Source organism: Taurulus bubalis (genome assembly GCF_910589615.1).
Source record: "Taurulus bubalis genome assembly, chromosome: 8".
Lineage (NCBI taxonomy): Eukaryota > Metazoa > Chordata > Actinopteri > Perciformes > Cottidae > Taurulus > Taurulus bubalis.
Genome location: NC_136596.1, coordinates 11,273,907 through 11,295,974, shown reverse-complemented (window position 1 = coordinate 11,295,974; position 22,068 = coordinate 11,273,907). Strand labels below are relative to the sequence as shown.

The window sequence follows — 22,068 nt, the reverse complement described above, 5'->3', positions numbered from 1 at the left end:
ACGGGCTAAAAGAAGGGCAGTGCAATGTTCCAGAGGCCGCATGTCAGGATGGTGGTCTCTCTGATCCACTGAGAGACAGTCTGACTGACTGACATTTGAAAAGGAAACTGTCACCAAATTGTCTGTATTAGCCTTTGGAAAGGCTTATGAATTGAGATAAACAAATAATTACACAATGTTTTACAAACACAATGCATTTTAATTTGCATTAATTATCCCAAAAAAACTACTGGCCCTATGAATGATGCATTTTTTAAAACATGCTTATTTCAAAGCTTATCTTTCACCCTTTTTTTTTTAACTGCTGTATTACAATTATGTCATTAATTCAATTCCAAATAGATGAATTAATCCAAAACAATTAATTTGCTTTCCCCCATAATGGAATTTTTAATTGCAGGGATTGGTCCCATGTGGTTGCTGCAGGGCATATTTTCATGACAAAAGTTTTTATTAAAGTTTTTCCGAATATGAAAACAATTGCAAATGCAATCAAATTCCCAATCACTGTCAAACACAGATAAGGACAAATCATGTACTAATGCAGCAAACATTATTGGGGAACTCCCCCAATGTTACACTTCAAAGTCTACGGGTCTTGGGAAGTATATGTGGAAAAAGTTGTGTCAAGCTTTTTGTCGCTCCAGAGAGAGCTGAACGAAATGTGATATATCTGGGCGTGTGCTGTTAAAAGTAGTGAGCTTACCAGACCTCTGTAGTCGGCTCCACAACTCTGTTTGAGGGAAGCACCCTGAGGCTACATTAGCCACAACTACCATAACACACACCGAACCGTTGGTGGTCAAGGAAGAAGAATGTTCAGAATAAAGAAGACAATACCTCAGGTTCTCATCAGTATTGATCCTGAACTGTCCATATTGCGTTTGAGAATGTTATAGTAAAGGTCAATGCTAAATTGGTACAGAAACCCCTCAAATAACAATGCAATTTCAAGAAACATCTCAAATTCCCATCACTGCCTTTTTAGTCACATAGATAGAACAATTTGTGTCTACAGCAGTGAATGAGGGAACCTGTTTGTACAAAGGTGGCAAATAAAACAAACAGTTCTGCTTCAGGCTACATGGACCATTTTTCCATCTCACTTCCACCAACATACTGAGTGCACTAAACCTGCCTCTGGAGCGCAGCGAGAGTGTGTCTGTGAGGTCAGTCCCATAAAAGTGCACCAGCAGGTGCCTGTTACAGCACACCACACAGAATTATGCATTCAATCAGACCCATAGACACACACAGACTCACACAACAAATACACACAACACAGACGCATGGTTGAGCTGATACATCCAGACGCCTGACTCCAGAGCTCGTAGCTTCTAAGTGCTGTTTGCTTCCTTAAATCAGCTCTGAGGGACATAGACAGAGAGACAGGAAGACTTCACTCTTATTTCTGCCTTTCACTCCCATGAGTGTGTGATAATTCAGATTAAATAAGGTGTTGTGTTCAATCTAAGGGGCAACAGAACAGATATTTGCACCATTTATAAAACCACGAGGTAGGACGAATGACTGTAGGAGCTCCAGAAACACTCTCTCCAGATGTCTGTCTGATTAAGATGATACACTGTTATGCTTCTTGGTACTGCCAGGGGGGGGTCTGGTGAAGACTTTTCTACAAGCCCTCTGATTGGCTGGCCTCTGGGTGACCCGGAGCTGCAGGGAGTCTTGAGATGTCAGACGCGATTCTGAGGCGAGCAGCTCGTGTCGTACCATGATTCTCTGAGGTTGGTGGGTTACAGGAGAGACTTTGGCACCCTTTTACACATAGGGCAAAAAAAGTGGGTCAAGTACCCGGCTGCCATTGTTGGGGGGGGAAGTGTGTCATTGCAACCATGGTTACCAGTGTGACAAATGTGCATGTGCACCTTTTCTTCTCATCTCAGTGCTTCCAGGTATATCAGTGATGCTTTGTTAACTGCTAAATCAGCTGGAAGACCTGTTTACATCAGTCCAGCATAGCCTCACCTACACCGATTAAAGCCTTTATCAGACATCTTCAACAAAATCAAGTCAAACATTTTCCTTTTCTGTTCCTGAGATGCAGACAAAGCCCACAATGGTCTGTCCGACTGGTTTGTTTCAATTATCTTATTTGCCTAAGCTGAACCAGAGGCCATCAGTAAATCAGAAAAGACACACAGAATATTTGACAACACAGACACAAATGTCAGATCAGAGGAGGTGGCATTGAATAACAACAATCAACATCATTATTAGTGCTCAGTCTTTATATTTTACAAGGGCTGATGAAGGGTGATGTGATGTGTGTGTGGGTTGACATGAATGATAGCTGAGCAGGTAATGGGGCTCTTTGGGACAGAGCGAATTTAATACCCCCACACACAGAGACCAGTTGTATTGATGTCAGTCACTGATCCAAAACACATAAGTCATAATGGATAGATAGATAAATATTAAGCCATTTCCCCAAACCCCTAAAGAAATCCCTCATAAATAATAATGTGCGGCCTGTTTGCTGATTAAAGTATTATAGTAGAGGCAATCTGTGCGTCATCCACCTGTTATACCTGTCGTTCCAAGATTGATCTTGAAGAAAAAAACGGTGTACTGATGTCCAATGTGATTGAGCAGCGGAAAAACCCCAACATGCCATACATAAAGGAACTAAAATCACTGAGAAAATACAACATTTAAGTCTGCACACAAATTGATGTTTTAGAAAGTACAAAGCAAAGAAAATCATGCAGCAACGACTACTTATTACCACAAAGCCTCCCAGTCTCATTCACAGTTAGGCTGCTACAGTGAGCATTGTTTTTTTCTGAAATTGCTGCCTTGTGAATGACAGCTATTCTGACAGGGTTGGAAAATAATTATGAGAATTTCTGCCTAGCGAGATCACACTGACGTCTGTGTTGAAGCTTAATATTTAAAGCGTGTTTCTCCATTCATCTACAGGTTGACATCTCTATCTATACATCAGTCTGTCCACCTGACAATACATCTCAACATCTGAGTACCACTCATCCATCCATGTATCCCTGCAAACATTCATAGAATCCGTCCATCCATCCAGGCAGTGAGGTGTCCTCCCATGGGGGAGGCTCAGCTGCCTCCTGCAGCCCTTAGACATGTTTTAATGGTGAGCCTGAACTATATAGGCTCCTCTGGCTCTCCTGATATACACACACACACACACACACACACACACACACACACACACACACACACACACACACACACACACACACACATCAAACACTGTATAAAATTGCATGTATATCAGCAGTGGGGACCGAACCAATGCCTTTGCCACATTTCTATTCCCCTAGGCTCCCAGTTTCTCTCAATGTTTTTACCCCATTTCTTTATTCAAATACTAATATCTACTTCTACATAAAACCTCTTTGTTGTTGTTTTTTCAACTAAATCCTTGTAAAAACTGGTTATTTTCCCTCCGTAGCATCCTTTATTGTCTTGTTCTTTCTTTTGTTCCTTAACTCTCTGTCTCCAAGTCAGTTCCACCTTCATGGATTTACTTCTTCTTTTCTTACTCTTTTTCAACGCCCCTCCTCTTTGGACCTATCCTCACCTTTTCCTTCATTTTTCCTCATTTTCACATTTGCAGAATGTAATTTCAGTAGAGTCATGCTGCCCTGTAGCGGATGTCTCTGTGAAGATGGAAATTGTGTCAGGACAGGATGGCTGCGACAGCAAGAGACAGACTCGGATAGCGAGGAAAAAGGTAACTATGATCAGCACAGATGGAAGGACACCTGCTCTTTAATGGTGTTTTCAGATGTTCCTTTCTCTCTACATGCCCTCATGCAAGCGCACAGACGCACACACAGTTACTTCAGAGAGGCAAACCTGGGCACAACATGAAGCACCATCCTTCTTCTCCCATGGTGCAATGGAGTCTGAGTGACGGATGGGAGGGGGAGAATTGGGAGAGAGATAAAACGACAATATGGAGCCATCGAGGCAGGTCCAAAAGGGGGGAAGAGGGGAGTTACAGAGAGAGAGAGGGAAAGTGGTCGGGACAGACAGGGAGTGGTTCACACATTTGGCAAGTGAAACTAGCTGTCATAAATCCAGCAGAGGGCCCGTGTCTATGTTCAGTTGTGTGTTTGCATGTGTGCTCCTGTGAGGCTGCGAGGGAGCAGGTCTGGACCGCTACAAGGCAGACAAGGAGATGTGTATTTAGACGCTCGTCCACCTTGGGGGCTGGGCCTGAACCTGAGCTGTGCTAGGATTCTTGTGATGCTGTGTTTGAAGTCCAGAATGTGTTTAAATACAGTCACAGAAAAGACTTTGCATAGTTCTATGAAGAAAGATGAAAGGCATCAATGTAACCTTGAATGTGATGCAGGAAAGAGCATTTGATTAGATGTTTTGGCTAAAAAAGAGAAACAAAATCCAGTTGAAAGACTTTGCAACTGGACTCACTACATACTGGAGGCTGATGCTCTCCATCCGACCTCAACACACATCAAAGTGTAAGAGTGTCTGTGTTGTAGAGATATCCCCCAGGGCATAGTGAAGCCTTGGGCCTTGCTCACCTGAACACAATTACAAATAGACAAATGCAAACTGGCCTTTTTTTTTATTTATTTTTTACAGGAGAGCAACATGAACAATGAAGGTGTTTGATTGTAGGAGCACAATTTGCTACTCAGTTAGACTCCGCATTCAAATACAGTTTATTAGCGGACCTAATCCAGGACAACCCAGAGTTCAGACCAGGAAGCAGAGTTGCAGCCTGACACACTTCTCTGCACTTTCATGAGAGCAGTTACCAAAACCCGAAAGAGAATATCTGCCACTAAATAACCTAATACAAGTTAACACTACCAATGCAATAGTGCAAAAAAAATAATAGGATACATATGAACTCTTATATATTAGATCTCTGTCATCTAAAGCTAAATTGTTCCATCATTATTCTGCTTACTACTTTGGTATCAACATGTTAGAAATACAAGTTTGCATTTACTTTAAGAGGAGATGAAGGCTTAATTCCTCAAAGAAAATGAGAAAGACTCAGAGGATGAGGCGTGGGGAATTTTCAAACAATACGTTTTTAGGAAAGACGGGGTAGTACAACCCAGCAGGCAAACATACAGCAAAGCCTGTTAACTATGGTTCAAACGAGGTTGCTGATACCATGCAAGCCAAAGTATGTAAAACACATTCAAACGCAAACACACGCACACACACACACACACACACACACACACACACACACACACACACACACACACACATAGCTACACTAAGCAAATAAACGAGAACACACACGTAGAAAATCTGTTAACTCACAGAAATACCCACAATTATATGCACACATCACTATCTCATTTGATTCATTTACAAGCAGATCCACTATAACATAGCCTACAGGTGTCGTTAACGTTTTAAACATGGTAAATTATGCAAACACCCCGCCACGCTATGGGGGCAAGCAGCTCTGCTCATTTAACACACTCCTCCAGTCGCTCAGACGAAGCCGTTTTCTCATCTGTCAGTGTTTCTTGGCTTTACAAAAACAAACATTTTGTCAACATCGTGCACGCTCACATTTACATTACACACGCAGACAAAAAATAGCACAGCCAATGCAGCTAAGGAAAACCAATTTCTGAAAAAAAGAATCCCTCCACACTAACGCATCGACACCTTACACATGAAAGATGGTATCAATGAACATTTTCTGCTCCCATCATCTTTCCTGACCTGCTTGGATGGACTGTCCAGCCTTGTGCCCAGCAAAACCAATCTGCTTTTATTTCATTTCATCCCAATCTATTCTTTTGCTTGGGTGAACTGACCAGTGTGTGTGTGTGTGTGTGTGTGTGTGTGTGTGTGTGTGTGTGTGTGTGTGTGTGTGTGTGTCCATCATACCCAGTGGAGGTCTATGTGCAGAGCCTCAGAATATGAGGTAATCAATCAAATCATACTGCCTTAGATTAGAGCCACATCGATCTGGTCTCAGCTCTGACAAACAGCCTGACCTAGAATACATCCACCTGGACAGGGCGCATACACACACTCACTCACTCACTCACACACACACACACACACACACACACACACACACACACACACACACACACACACACACACACACACACACACACACAGCATCTCTTCTTTCACTGCATTTCACCCACTCCACATAGCACCCCTTCCAGAGAGTGTACACTACCACATGCACACATACCAGGAATATTTATTGAGAACCACAGTCTCACACAGAGCGGCCCCTGTGCAGTAAACATCCAAGGTGGGATGATTTTTCCCCGTGGGTGGCTGTTCATTTGTATGCTCTTTTCGCTGTCCATCCCCTCCACTGCCCCCGTCAACAAAGGCAAACATTCACCACCAAATAACGCTCAGTTTGACGTTCTCGGAATGTCATACATATTTCTACCTGTGCGTGTGTCTTGTGTCTCTTGGCTACGTGCACTCGTTTAATTTATTAATGCCCTGTATCGTCCCAATCAATGGTCAGTGGGGTGATGAAGGTCCTTGCCCGAGGGGAAAGAGAGCGAATGGAAAATACTGTGAGATGTGCAGCGTTCACAGAATCATTAAGTCTGAGTTCAGGCCTCTCTGTGTGTGTGTGTGTGTGTGTGTGTGTGTGTGTGTGTGTGTGTGTGTGTGTGTGTGTGTGTGTGTGTGTGTGTGTTGCGCTTAACAAGTAATCATTAGCACAAGATATGCAGTGAGGGTGTCAGAGTGTTATCCAGGTATTGTTTGAAGATCTCTAGCTGTCTATCCCAGTGCAGGCTGGATAAAATCAAAGCCCTGAACATCTAAAGTGTGTGTACGGTGTATACATATATATAAAAGTGTGTGTGTGTGTGTGTGTGTGTGTGTGTGTGTGTGTGTGTGTGTGTGTGTGCATGCATGCACGCACGCACACGTACGCAGTTGACAAGCCTTCTCCCACCATTCCACTACACTGCAGAGACAGAAATATACGCTACAGAAAGCCTACAGTCAGGGGGTTGAAATTTTTCCACCAGCCTTGTTTTATAATGTGAAACATATGGCAGAGAGTACAATTAGTTTCAATAGTTGATTCAATCTTTGCATTGTAAGTAAGACAAACTGCTTTGCTATACGCTGCAAAATGAGTGTAGAAATTTATTTGAAATTGAATAAATATCTAGATCTTGCAGCAGCTAAAGTGGCACAGCGATTAAAACAAAGTGAACACGCACACAGCACAACTTAGCTTAGCACAGCACTGGAAAGCCTGGCTCGGTCCAAAGGTGAAAAAACAATCTGCCTACCAGCACCAGTAAAGCTCACTGATTAACATGTTATATCTTGTTTGCTGCTGGTTCAATAACTACATGTGAGAGTGATATCAATCTTCTCATCTAAGTATTGGCAAGAAAACAAATAAAATACTGTTGAATTATTCCTTTAGAGAAACTGACTTCTGTCCCTCTCTACTCACATGAAAGAGCTCAGTCATGTCGAGTTATGTTATTTTGGTTTTGATTGTCATACTGGAGCTTGAATTGAGTCTCATTACCAAAGTGTCCTGGTGAGCAACAGCTGAATAGTGCATGACCTGCAGAGACAGCCGGGTGGACGAGTGACCAATGAAGTTCTTCTGGAGGTGGAAGTATTGACCAATGAGAGAGCAGGGCTGATTGGAGGTGATTTACGTTCCTGACATCTTTAACCAAATTACCCGGCATCCCTTGCGGTGTGATTACTGTGATGCACAGTCTCGATGCCTGTGTGTAAAATGTGTGTGTGTGTGTGTGTGTGTGTGTGTGTGTGTGTGTTATTTCACTTCTCCCAAGGCAACAGCTCATGCAGAACTGGAAGACGGACACAACAAGTGAGCTTCGAAACCTCCCCAAAGATGTTCTGCAATAGTCAGATATCTGCTATCTCTGGCAGTTATCTCAGTCAGCATGCCCAATGACCTGCAGGCGAGGCTTAGACAACATGTTCAGGGTTTTATGAAGTAATCTCATTGATCGCTAGCCAAGACTGCTGTCAGGATCCAGAAGATTTTCCCAGCATTTGTTTGAGTTCATGAGAATCTAACAAGCTTATGTTTACATTTTCTAACACTGCAAAACAATTTCACACAAAATGCCTTTCTTCTACCAGTCTGAAGTCTAAAAATGAATCAATAGATGTGACAGGAAAACACAATAAAAGGGGGCTTAACTGGCTACATGGTGACTATTGTGTCGTTTTTCCAAAGACTAAACCAGCAACCTAAAGATTTTGAAGCTGAGGGAAGCCTTTCTTAGCAATCAGGAATATGTCATCCGCAGCATTCCCTTTGAGATGATTGTGCAAAACCAAAAAACAACAAGCTATCAAGTGACAAATTACTATCAAGGACAGAATACAATAGGGACAATGTTGGGATTTCTTGTGGGACACTTTGAGATGTCTCTTTACTGTCACCAGCACAGTTTCTTTTAAAGCTAACGGACTCATCTGGGCCTGCTGTAACCGCGACCCGACCCTGGGCTAAGCGGATGAAAATGGATGGATGGATGGGCTCATCTGACTGGAAGTCTGCTTGATCCATCAGTTCATTTCAGCCACTCAGCTCTCTCAGCCCTGCTCTTCAAGACAGATAGTGGGAGACTGTCTCATTTCACGCTTGCAGGAGTTAATGCTATTAAACTAGACACAAAGATGCACTGAAATGTGTGCACAGATTCAAACACACACACACACACACACACACACACACACACACACACACCCACACAATATGTAGCTGCTATCTGATGGCCTGAACAACAGCAACCTCTGAGATAAAGAGCAGCTTTCCTGTTCCAGTGATACACTGCCATGTTTAGCCCGGGTGGTTGTACCTTTGTGTGTGAGTACACATTTGCACCTGCGCTGTGACCAATCCCTCTGTGATCCCATCACAAGGGTCTGACAAGCAAGGGCTGTGTGTGTGTGTGTGTGTGTGTGTGTGTGTGTGTGTGTGTGTGTGTGTGTGTGTGTGTGTGTGTGTGTGTGTGTGCGTGATGGAGAGGATCATCTGTGAACTGCTGTTAGTTAGCAGCATTCTTTATCACTGTGGCATGTTATTATCTGGTAAGGTCCAATGTTGCATCCCTTTTACACATGATGGATGTCACATACACACAAAAACACACAAGCATGGATTTGTCTTCACATTTTTGTAAGGACATTCAATTGACTGCATCCATTCTTTATTCCTCACAATTACATACATAACCTTAAAGGAATAGTACCCCATTTTGGGAAATACCCTTATTTGCCCTATTAGCGGAGTTAAAAGAGATGATTGATATCATTCTTTTATTTGTCGCAAAGAGACTGTTAGCTAAGCATAACAACTAAAAACAATTAGCATGTTATCTTGTTTGTGTAATCCCTAAAAATATTCAGATATGGTTTTAAGATGAGTTATGTGCAAGGACTATTTCTTTGCCTGAACCTCACAGTGATGAAAAGACTCAAACAAGTCACTGCACGCGACCATGAAACAGATCCATAAAAACACAAATCGTCTAATCTTAAATATCAGCCTAATTTAAACCCTGAAGCCAAGTCTTAACCTGAGGCAAGACACTTAAAGATGTGAGGACTTGCTCAAAGGTGCCAACATCCTCATTCAAAAAAATGAAGAGCAAGAAGAGCAAACCCACTTTCCCTTTACTTATTGATAGTATGTGCTCAGTCAAATAGAAAAAAATCATGATTACTAACCTTTTGGGGGTTTGGTTTGTAACACTGAAGCTAAAAGGGAAGTACAGCTTGCTGGTCATGCACACACACACACACAGATCAATCACACACAATAAGAATGGCATTTAAACAGCATCCTATAAGAATTACACTGGATGTGGCACTGTGTACACTGTACTGCTACTATTCTTTATCTCTATGAAAACGTGCCCTCCAAGTATCTTGTCATTCCTGCGCAGAGCCAAACTGCCTGCCTGACAGTGGAGCACAATTCAGCAGGTCTAGTCAGCTCAGAGCGAGAGGCAGTTAAATCATGAACTGTATACTTACATACAGGCGAACGCATCCACATAAATTGCCAGGCCAAACACATATACACAAACAATAAATATTCAATAAACCATGGCTTTAAAACTAGGGTGCAAGCGTTGCATAAACTGATCTGTGTCCATATATTTATATAGTACATAAACTTGTGTGTATATCTTACGCTGTTGTAGAAGCATTGTCAATAGCTTACAATGTGCTTTAGTTACACATCCTGCATACAGCTTATGCCAAAATATTCACTGAAAAATTTGTTTGTAAAAGCTATAAAGCTGTAAAACTTCCTGCATCTATTATGTGTCTCTATTAATTGTGTGCTGGTGGTTGATCAAGGCTTTCTCCACATCCACACTGCATCACATACAATAACTAAAACTCCAGAAGGAGAGAATATGAACACATAAAGAGCTAATTGAGGCAAATAATCGTTTCTGGATGTGTGTGTGTCAGCTGTATCAGCTGGGCTTGGAAGGTTATGCCTTCCCTCCTCATATTTCTCCTCAGGCGCTCGTTTACTTGCTCCTCGTACCAGCACCTGAGAGCAGATTATTGTTTAGGAGCCTTGCAGCAGAGCAAGCAGAGTAAGCAGATCCCTTCTCTGCTCTAATCTAATCAAATTTGATGTTTCTAAACACACAGCAGCTGGCTAAAGGCACAGCGATGATACCCTCGGAACAAAGCCCACGCTTGTTGTTGGAGACCTACCTAAGCTTCTCCAATTCTTGCCTCAATTTAGCACTCTCTCCCTGAAGCTTAACGCTGGAAAACAACAATAAAGCAATTCAACAGGCTGACACAGTGAGTGTGTGCTGTTGTGTATATATGTGTTTTACTCTCAACATTGTTTATGTCTGTTTGTGGAGCAGACATCCTCTGTGGGCCAGTCTCCCGTGATCCCATGTTCACTCTGCAGCAACACCAAGAGACGGTACTTTTAAAACAGTTTGGAAAACCTTTCTCCTATTCACCTATCTACAAAGATGCATTACATGTTCAAATATGTGCAGAAGTAAACAATATAAACAGCATGACTATTACCTCGACGTTGGCTGTTCAGAGGTCAGCTGAGTATTCTCAGTTGTGGGATCATCCTGTAAAAGACATAGTGTATACATATGCAACGTACTGTTGAAATAGTACCATATATCGGGAGTAAATTGGGTGGTGCTAGATAAGCTTTTATGCATTATTAAAACATCATAAGCAATGTATTTCTTCATGTGAATGAAATAATAGGGGGAAGGGCTGGTAGCTTTGATACACTATGTGTACATCAAATGTGGAGATCACTTCACTTCAGTCGGTACTGCAAAGGTCCTTTCATCACTTTGACCTATCCAGCTCTCACTTTCATCTTACGCTAACGAGGAGCTCATTAATTTCTAATCAAAGGATCCCGATTTACTGCAGGTCTATTGAGGATATTCAGTCCTCCACACGTAGAAAATGGATGGGGTCATCACATTTTAAACAATACATCTGAAGACCGGTGAGCTCACACTCGTGCTCACATAAACCCAAGGTGATGGTGAATCCGTCTCAAAACATATAGCCACTTTTTTATCAGATGTATTGGATTCTATATCACCGAAACTGTGGCAAAGAAAAGTGAGAAGATGGCAAAAAAGATGTCGTGGTATGAGCGCTGAGAGAGCTGCTTTGTTGTTGAAGCATTGCAAAATGTGCACATCTGGAAAGAAGACACTATCTCACAGTGTGCTAGTATGTGTGTGTGTGCACGTGTGTGTGTACGTGTGTATGTGTGTGTATGCGTGTGTGTGTGCGTGTGTATGCGTGTATGTGTGTGTGTGTGTGTGTGTTTTTGGGCACGCGCATGCAGGAATGGCTGTTCCGCCACGTTCCAGATAATTCCACACACAGGCGGTCACTCTCTCCCTCTACTCCCGTGAACACACACCATCGGTCACTCTGGTCCGTGCTTGTGTGCAAGTAACTGTCCGGACTCAGTGAAACCGATGACTGCCTGTCCGTCTGAGGCTGTTTAATATGAAATTATGCCTCAAAACTCTGCTGCTGAGAGCCAGAGGAGCAAACTACAAGTTGTATCAGAAAAAAAACCTTCATCCTATCAACCGAAACAATCAAATCTCTGTAAACTTTAGACTCTAAACCGTCAAAATATTGTATGCTATAGCTGTGGATTTTTTTTTTTTGATCCTTTCGGAAAGTTGCAGGATATGATAATCATATCAAAACCATAGTTGGTCATTAACCAATAAAGGCTGAGAGTTATCATGTGCTCTTATTTGCCTTCAGCATGGAACAAAATGAAAACATTAAGAATCCACTTCTTGAGAATCAAAATAATTATAATAATAGCTGCAGAGTAAATAAGTGGCATAGAGTAAATTCATTGATCGTTCAAATTATACATTTCAATTATGTTTAGAGCAGTTGTAGGTCTGCTGAATTGATTGCATTCATTAAAAAGATTAATGTAATTACATAAGCAGCATATATGAGAGTCAATCGTTTCCAATCATGTTTTACTCTGAAGACTTTTAGCGGAACATCTCTATTTTTCACAATGTGGAACAGAGCAAAATGGTGACATTACAAACCCAGTGGTTCAGTGTACACTGTCCAGTTAACACTGCCACTGCCCTCTTACACTCACCCTGTAATCAAAGGCCTGGCCCTTTAAAAAGCACTGTGTCTGCATAATATCACAAAGATACTTCAGTTCAGACAAAAGGCCAGGTGCACACACAGGAGGAATTAAACCAGTGACAACAAAAGGTCTATGTGAGACAAAAGACAGCGGTTTAGCAGCTATAGTAAACTTGTGTCACAGTGCCATCTAGTTTCTGCTTTAAGAACTGCAAGAAATGCAAAAAGATTTTCTGCATTGAATTAATTTACAAACAATGAATGTCTTGTATTAAAACGGTTGACTTGAAATACGACATTGAAGTTAACTTCTGTATGTAGAATGTCTACGCCTATGTTTGGATGAACCCTGCAAATCGAGTGTTTCCTGCAGCAGTGAGATGGAAATCTATATGGTGGTGTTTTATTAGAATGCATTATATTGTAATGTGTCCCTATTATTTTGTCCAACACCTGTGTAAAGTGGGGTATAGATATATATTACAACCAAGACACACCTGTTAAAGCACACAGCACACCGTAGTGACACAAGTTAACAGACAGGAGCCCTGAGTTGTCATAGACACAGAACACTACCATGACGCAGTGCGGAGAGTGTGAATAACTGTTTGAAACAAACATTCACGAGACCTGCAGAGCACTTAGAGACACTGAGTGACTCACACAGAGCTCGTTGTCTCACTGCGCTCTCTGCACACATTTATCTTGGGTAATAAACTAGAAGGTTTTGGAGTAAATTGATTACTAATAAAAGAGCCAATTCATTCTAGGATCTACAGTTATATGACGCAAAGGTCAGTAAAACACCTCTGCCTGATTTTGTTCCCACACACACACACACACACACACACGCACGCACACAGAGAGTGAGAGAGAGTGAGTGCTCCACTTCCACAGGCTGTGTTGACTCAGTGGAATTCCTCCATTGGTTTATTTAACATTCTGCGGTTCAGCAAGTGCCTCTGTCCAAAGAGAGGTCAGGCATGCTCTGTGTGTGTGTGTGTGTGTGTGTGTGTGTGTGTGTGTGTGTGTGTGTGTGTGTGTGTGTGTGTGTGTGTGTGTGTGTGTGTGAACAGAACAGAGTGCTGTCTGTCACAGGGCAGTCCTGAGTAAATACTCTGTTCAGAACGTACCTGCCCACAGAATGCATAGAATCCAGCTGCTATGGCAACAGAAACCTGGTGCTAAATAATTTTAATTCCTTCTCTCTCTTTCTCTCTCACACACACACACACACACACACACATACACACACACACACACACACACACACACACACACACACACACACACACACACACACACACACACACATTGCATTGGCATGATGCAGTGTTTCCTGCAGCATCACTTTAGATATATTTCTTGAATTTTAGGTATGATATACTTTATTGTCCCCGAGGGGAAACTCTTGGACTCACAGCACTGCTGCTCTATCACGATTACAAAATACCAAACAAGCTACCAAACAATAAATACTATCTAACACAATCACAATAAATAAAATGTTTAGTCAAACATCCAAACAATACTACCAATTATAATAATCCTCCACAACTCATTTACATGAGGGACTTCTCATAGAAGGAAACACACAGGTGCATTGTACTCTGCTGTGGCAGTGACAGCCAGCCATGCACAATACCAGGAGTCTGAAATTAAAGCAGCCAAATGGAATTTGGCCATCATTCCTTTTATTATTTATACCTGTGCATTTTGTCTCAAAAGTTCTGCTATGACAAAGGCATATTTTCTATCCACACTTTCTGCCATTGGTGACTATCGAAAGAGAGGTTTTTTTGATGAAAGACCCTACACAGCGAGGGGGTTTCAGTTAATCTGCCTGATCAGACTTCTGCAAAACTGGCCGAAGTTATGCAAAGAACTTCCTAATGTTCCCAAACTCTATGCACTAAACATAAAAGATGTTCAAGATATCTCCAATGTCATTCTGACTAATTAAACCTTGAACTGGAATAATGTGTTGTCTTGTTAGTACTTGACAATGTCTCCTGAATGAGGATACTATGTCTTTTAATATTTTCACTCATTCATTGTTTGTGCACGCATTGTAAAATATGTTAAAATGTTATAAGCTTGTATAGTTAATCTTATTTCTGTTTTTAGGTTGTTGTTTTTTTAACATCTGCTTCTCGGGAATACAGATGAAAAATAGCCTCTTGGCTAACTCTGGCGCATTTACTGAAATGTTTTTACTAATGTGCACTGTCCCCTTATCAAATAAATCATTTAATTAAATAATCACAAATCCAAATTCAATTGCAGATATCTGTAACTGGAATTACAACTAAAGTCATAATCTAGTTGCAGATATCCTCAACTGAACTGTAGCTATATGTAATGAAAAACTCCATACACATGAATGGTAAAAGTAATTTGAATCATACTAATTTAATAAAGGATATCTAAAGTTTTGATAATTCAAAATATACTTACCAATAACTTAAAATAGAATTTTAACTGAGCAAAATGATGTTGCAGATATCAGTAATGAATATCCAGTCTATCTAATCTAATCTAGTAAATGTTAATGCATCTTGCCATATGCGCAGGCGGAACTACTTGAACTCACCACCGATGATAGATGACAGTAAATGGACCACTACTATATATGATGCTAATGATATGTGGTGTTTTATTACTCCGTGCCTCCGCTTTATTGTCATAGATTATAGAAATAAAGTATATTGTTGCGGTAAAGATACCAGGCGCTGTTGCGTCAAGTTGACGCCGTCGAACGTATACCAGAAGTGACGTCATTCCGTTACCCTCTCTTCCGACTTGCACGTGTGTTTACTAGAAATGTGGACGGCTGAGCCCAAAGAGTAATAGTAAAACACTTTCTGGTCGTTATCGGGTTGAAACATGGGGAAACTGAACGTCGTGGTGTTGAGATACTTATCTCGAGATGACTTCCGAGTCCTCACAGCGGTAAGTAGCGCGCTAACGTCAGCTAAGCTCACCGGTATCCTGTGCTAGGCTAACTAAACGGCCATATTCAGCAACCCGCCGCGAGCTAACGCTATATTAACTTACTTAACCTACGTCAACCTGCTCTGACATTAACTCATATCCGGGCTATCAAACAGTTGCTTCCCGTTGTATGCACGTTTCGTCTGTGTTGTCACTCTAGAAAGTTGAGAGACGTTCACATTGTGAAGTCCATCTTAAAACAATCCTCGCTCATGCCCCTAGAAAGGGCAGAAAGGGAGAAGAACCCAACACGCACGCAGGATGTTGTAAACAGACCGTCTCAGTTTCAGCAGTTTGTGTTAGACAAAGCAAGGAGGCATTGTTTCCTTGCTCCATAGTAACATAGGTCATTTGAACTAAAGACTTACTGCATCCTTGCATAAAAGACAGCACTATGCCACTGTTCCACAGTCACAGTAGTGCGTCCTATGGCCATTAAACTAGCCCTAGGGTAAGAGCAGTCAAATGCCCCAAATGATCCCAGGCCACGGTCTCATCAAGCCATGATCATTTCATGTCAATTCAGCTCTGCAGCACTATTGCTGCTAGCAGGCTTGAATTGCCGCGCTCTGATCCGATTCTTCCTGTGAACTTTCCCACACACAGGTTGAGATGGGGATGAAGAACCATGAGATTGTTCCAGTGAGTCTCCTGGCCTCCATAGCGAACCTCAAACACGGCGGCTGCAACAAGGTCCTCAGAGAGCTTGTCAAACACAAACTTGTGGCGTATGAACGCTCCAAGGGTAAGAAAATACACAGGAATGCTCTCTGAACCTCACTACATAGTACATTTAGGTCATATTTCTAATGTGGCATGTGTCTGTTGATTTCAGCTGTGCAGGGTTACAGGTTGAACAATGGAGGATATGACTACTTGGCTCTGAAGACCTTCTGCTCCAGAGAAGTTCTCATTTCAGTTGGCAACCAGATAGGTGTGGGTAAAGAGTCAGGTAAGAAATAAGTTGCACATAGTCTGCATATGTTCACATAGCCACCTCTCGTTTGGCCTGTGTGATTCTGTCAAAATCAGTGGCATGATAATAGTTATTTATTTATATTATATTTGATCTCATAATGGTTCACACAAGCAAGCAAAGTGTTGAATATTTAGACTTAGATTCATCCCAGATAAATGCACACTAGTTTGTAAATAGTAGGCCTAACACTTAAAATGAAATGAAATCATAGCCATACGTTTTCTCTAACAGACAATATTTTTAGGGGCGGCTGTAGCTCAGGGGGATGAGTGGTCGTTCGCAACCACAAGGTAGCTGCTCCCCGGGCGCCTCACAGGGCAGCCCACTGCTCCTTAACCAAGAATGGGTCAAATGCTGAGAATTTCCCCAACGGGATTAACACACTGAACATTGGAGGTCATTTTCAGTCGGTTTTCTCAATTTTACATCATTTTCTTAGATTCACCTTTTTAAGGCACTTTCATATAAGATACATACCCATGTTTTACATCATAAATTGCATAACAATCTCAGCTATCTATATAAGGAGGCACCATTGTCATAAGGCAAAAGTGTAAAGAGAAAAATGTTGCAATATGACACTATAGCTGAAAAATGGAATCTCGATTTTTTTTTATTTTTATTTATTTATTTTTTTTGAAATTATTCAGATCACTTGAAAAAACCTAACTTTACTCATGTGGTAACTCTGTTTAGGTGATGGAAATTGGTTTACCAAAGGTTTTAGATTCACAAAAGCAGTGAAAGATATGAATAAAATGGTAGATACATGTAAATAAATGTCTAAAACTAAATCTTTTATTATCGTTTTTTGAGTAGAAATATGGTCTTTCAGACCTTTCACCAAAATGATAAAAAGGGGCTTCGTGTCCATCCACTTCACATAGACGATGGGGCCATCACGGATCCATCTCATGGAGCCTCTCGGTGACTTCTTTGTGGCTAGTACTCCTCTCTGTAAAATAAATGAACACTAGTCAGTTGAAAGAAAGATGAAGTAACGATTGAGCAGAGTGCTCCACATACTATGTGTAAATATTACTCAGATCATGACTGTGGTAGTAATTTGAGCAGAGTGCTCCGCATACTATGTGTAAATATTACTCAGATCATGACTGGTAGTAACGTGAGCAGCAGTGTGCACCGCGTGGCGTGCTCTCCTGCACAGTGTACACATTACTAGTTTGCACCATGCAGTCTTACAGACACGTAACAAAGTTTAGTAACAACACTTACCCATCTTCCTCAGAAGAACTAAAGCCTTCGAGCTCTGATGGCGATGCCATGTCGTCGTCCTCGCTGCTCTCCAGAATCATGCGTCTTGCTTCCTCCGTGTTGAATCTCTTTGTCGTCATGATGTCGCTTTTCTCTGACTAAAAACTGTAGCGTGTGTATATGCTCCGGTGGGTAGTCCTTTGAGACTTCCTGAGTGTACATTGGTTGTTTAGTTCACGAATTGGCGACGAACATATGATTCAACAAATCACAGAGAAGGATTTTCGTTTTTTTTTTTACCAGCGTCAGATGACACACTGCTGCCCTTTCGCTTGCTTGATGATGTTAAAATTATGCTGGGCTCTGCCTCGGCAGGCACCCGGAAGCAGGAAGTCTCCTCTTTCCGCCAGACGTAAAATTATATTTCTGCGCTGTATAATCGCGGTAATATGAATATTTTAGAAACTTAGAGAGACGTTTCGAGTGTCACCACGCGAAACTGCGGGCTCAGTGGCCAGACGTTTAATAAAGGATAATTTCTTCTTTCTTCTTAAATAATATTAAACTATTTTTCATCCCTCTAGTTTTTTCTCATATAAATCACTGTAAAAATCAAGATATACGTTATTACCCATAATAACATAAATAGATCCTGAAAAATCCACTTCACTGTAGTCTTTCAAATGCCAACAGTTTGTGTAATGTTTCCCTAGTTGTTGATGACTTATGTCAGTTTGCCAGGCTGCTTGGACAATGGCAGAAACTCTCTTGTTCATAGAAATATTTGTTTGTGCTCACTTCCTGTAGATATATATATTGTGGCAAGTCCAAACGACGAGCAGTACGCGCTGAAGCTTCACAGATTAGGTCGTACCTCCTTCAGGAACCTGAAGAACAAGAGAGATTACCACCATCACAGGAAGAACATGTCCTGGCTCTATCTCTCTCGCCTGTCTGCCATGAAGGAGTTTGCCTACATGAAGGTAATCTAACAAATCAGAGAAAGTATGCAAATTGTGTGGACTAGAAAGAAAATGTTGCCAGCAATTGCTAAAATGTCGTCTTGTAATTTTTCAGGCATTGTATGAGCGGGGCTTTCCTGTTCCTAAACCTATAGACTACAACAGACATGCTGTTGTGATGGAGCTCATCAATGGATATCCATTGTATGTAAACCAGCCATCCTTCTTTCTTGCTTTATATATTACTTTAGTGATAGCAATAGCACACACTTCCTATTTGCTGTCCCTTTATATCATTTAGTGTATATTGTTGTCTTTCAGGTGTCAGGTGCATAAGCTGCAGGATCCATCTGCCCTGTATAATGAGTTCATGGAGCTCATAGTCAAACTGGCCAATCACGGCCTGATTCATGGAGACTTTAACGAGTTCAACCTTATGCTGGACGACCAGGACCACATAACTATGATTGACTTCCCTCAAATGGTGTCCACCACACATGCAAATGCTGAATGGTTGGTGTCTCAGTTATGAAATTGAGAATTAACAAACACCTACAATTATTAAAACGGACAAAGATTTATCCGTTGTTCACTTTTCCTACATTTGATTATAGGTATTTTGACAGAGATGTCAAATGTATCAGAGATTTCTTTGCCAGACGATACCAATACGAAAGCGAGCTCTTTCCAACCTTCAAAGACATCAGGTAACTATGCATAGTTATGTTCAGTTGCCATAAAACCCCTGACATACAATGACAATTGTCTTGGTGTTTATTTAAGATGCGTGATGGAAAACCTCATGTTGTCTGCTCTGTGTTATACAATGAAACAACTGGATTGTATTTACTTGAACGTTGTTCAAGTGCTTAGAAAAATTACATTTTGCATTGTTAATTTGTTTATCTTGTCACTATTTGGAAGTGAAAAGCAAGTCTTAAATGATCTTTTGTTGTCACTGTTTATTCCTACAGGCGGACTAGTTCTCTAGATGTCGACGTCTCAGCTAGCGGCTTCACCAAAGACATGCAGAGAGATGGTGCAATGCTACACCCAGCTGGACCCGATGATGATGACGACAACGAAGAAGAGGAGGAGGACGATGACGAAGAGGAAACAGATGGGGAGCTAGAAAAAGCAGAAGAGGGTGTGCACATGGAGGAATATAAGCATGCATTGCTGGAACTAGAAGGTCTGAAAGTCAGCGACTCACATGCAGACATCCAAAGTGAGGAGAATAAGAGTGAAAACGGGGAAGAACAAAAAGAGATTGAGACAACATCTACTGCAAGAAGTGATGAAGAGCCAGATAAGAACTTGGAGGAAGCGTTGAATGAGGCAGGGGATGAGTGTCCAGACCTTTCTACTGCCAACAAAGTGTTCAAACCCTTCAGGTAAACACAGTTCTCATAATCAATATCCAACATGAAACACATTTGATAAGATGATATCAAGTTTGAACACGCCGCATGCAGCTGTGGTAAAGAGCCAACAAATCATGTTACATCTGTTAATACGAAGGCCTGGTTGATAACTTTCAGAGAATAAAATCTAGTATAATTTGTATCAAATTAAGCAAAGATGGCTCAGTGGTTACATGGCCCTCTTTCAATCAGAGGATTGGCGGTTCGAACCCCGGCTCCGCTAGTCCATGTCCATGTGTCCTTGAGCAAGACACTTAACCCCTAATTGCTCCCCGTTGCTGTGTCTATGGTGTATAGAGCAAGAATGTAAGTCGCTTTGGATAAAAGCGTCAGCTGAATGAAATGTAATGTAAAAAACATGTAAATTATACAGTAATTTCCTTTTTTTTTTTTTGGTTTGCCATAATAGCAATTGGGTTGTTTGTGTGTGTTCTCCTGCAGAGACTCAGACAGTCTTCTCCACATGGCCGATCACAGGAGGATGAGGACAGACAGTGAGGGTACAATGGGCAGCATAGGAGGCTGCTCCACAATACCACCGGTAAGAAAGCACTGACACGCACAGCTGTCTGCAGTGAATTGTATTATTCAAGCGTGAAGGTGAGAGCGCCATACACTAATACAGTGTAATTATAAAATACAAAGACTGAGGTGATCACTTGAAAGTTTGGACACTTTACTAAATGTAGCAATCATAGTATCAGTTTTGGAAAGAACTGAAATGTCCTGTAGGTGCTGCTAAAGGGCTTTCATATGGTGTTTCAATTTGTCAAAGAATTTGACTGTTGACTTGAAGCAGAAACAAAAATGTCTACATACTGTTGTGTCTGCCTTGCCGAGACAGACGGGCGTCTGTACATTAATCTGTAGTAACCAGCTGTCGTTGTTTTCGTGTGTCCTGCAGGAGGTAGTCCGTCAGAAGGTGCGGACACAGCTCGGCAAACAGCAGAAGGCTGCACAGAGGAGGCGTCTGCAGAAAGGAGAAGCCAACTTGGTGACCAAAGCCAGGAGAGAGAACGCAAATGATATCAAGTCGAGTGTAGACTGTGCCTCCTTCTGGGGATAACTGCAGAGATGGACAGAATGCATTTGCGTCAACATGTGGTGGTTTTTTTTTTTCTGGTTACCAGACTGCTCTTTTTGTCTGAAGAGTTGAAAATGCCTCGATGGAAAAATTCAGCATTAGTGTCTCTGCAACACCTCAACTGCTCCATACTGCAATGTGAAATACACAAGGGAGGAGAGAAAACTATGCATTCAGCAGATCATCACTGTCAAGAAGACAAGCAGTTTTTCTATCTGAACTGTAGTTAACTATCATGTTAAACGTACAGTGTCATTTAAATATTTACTCCTTATAATGAAGCTGTATGATTGATAAATAAACCTTTTAAATTAATAATGAGGTGGGTTTTTCTGTGTTTTTTTTTTTTCAAAAGAATGGTCTCAGAAGAAATAATTAATTCTGACAGGACATCATATGCACCTCTGCTAAACATGCTTGGTAGTCAAGTTAGCATATTATATTTAGTTTATGCTCCTATAATAACTTCATGATGGAAACAATAGATATACATATATTAAGTAACATTTACCATGAGTCGTTTCAGGTTAATTTTGGGTATACTGCTGAAGGACTCATGGGAGTGTAGCTTTAAGAATCAAACAGAATGAAAGTTAATGAAAACCTTGTGTTTATTCTCAGTCTATTCAAAGATCTCCCAACTATTATAGTAGCTTGAATAAATTGCTATCTCCACCTTCCCAGCAACCAATCAGAAACAGAGTTTGATAAAAGCATGTGAGAACGTACATGCTCCAGAACACACCAACACAT

The 22,068-nt window shown here is 41.3% G+C and overlaps 1 protein-coding gene across 1 annotated transcript; it reads left to right on the top strand.

Annotated features, from left to right (window-relative positions):
* The first annotated feature begins 15,477 nt into the window (after positions 1–15,477).
* Positions 15,478–21,612, top strand: riok2 (RIO kinase 2 (yeast)). The gene is made up of 10 exons (XM_079221678.1): positions 15,478–15,609; positions 16,258–16,396; positions 16,487–16,603; positions 18,653–18,828; positions 18,923–19,011; positions 19,129–19,320; positions 19,422–19,514; positions 19,782–20,201; positions 20,673–20,772; positions 21,136–21,612. Exons 1-10 carry the CDS (start codon positions 15,544–15,546, stop codon positions 21,295–21,297), a joined length of 1,554 nt encoding a protein of 517 aa, XP_079077804.1. The 5' UTR covers positions 15,478–15,543; the 3' UTR covers positions 21,298–21,612.
* The last annotated feature ends 456 nt before the right edge of the window (positions 21,613–22,068 follow it).

Bases quoted from the DNA above. Each gene is read 5' to 3' on its own strand.
- riok2 (XM_079221678.1), top strand. From the start codon at position 15,544: ATGGGGAAACTGAACGTCGTGGTGTTGAGATACTTATCTCGAGATGAC. The intron at 16,397-16,486 runs GTAAGAAAATAC...TGTTGATTTCAG, and splicing joins GGCGTATGAACGCTCCAAGG to CTGTGCAGGGTTACAGGTTG. The intron at 19,012-19,128 runs GTATGTAAACCA...GTTGTCTTTCAG, and splicing joins CTCATCAATGGATATCCATT to GTGTCAGGTGCATAAGCTGC.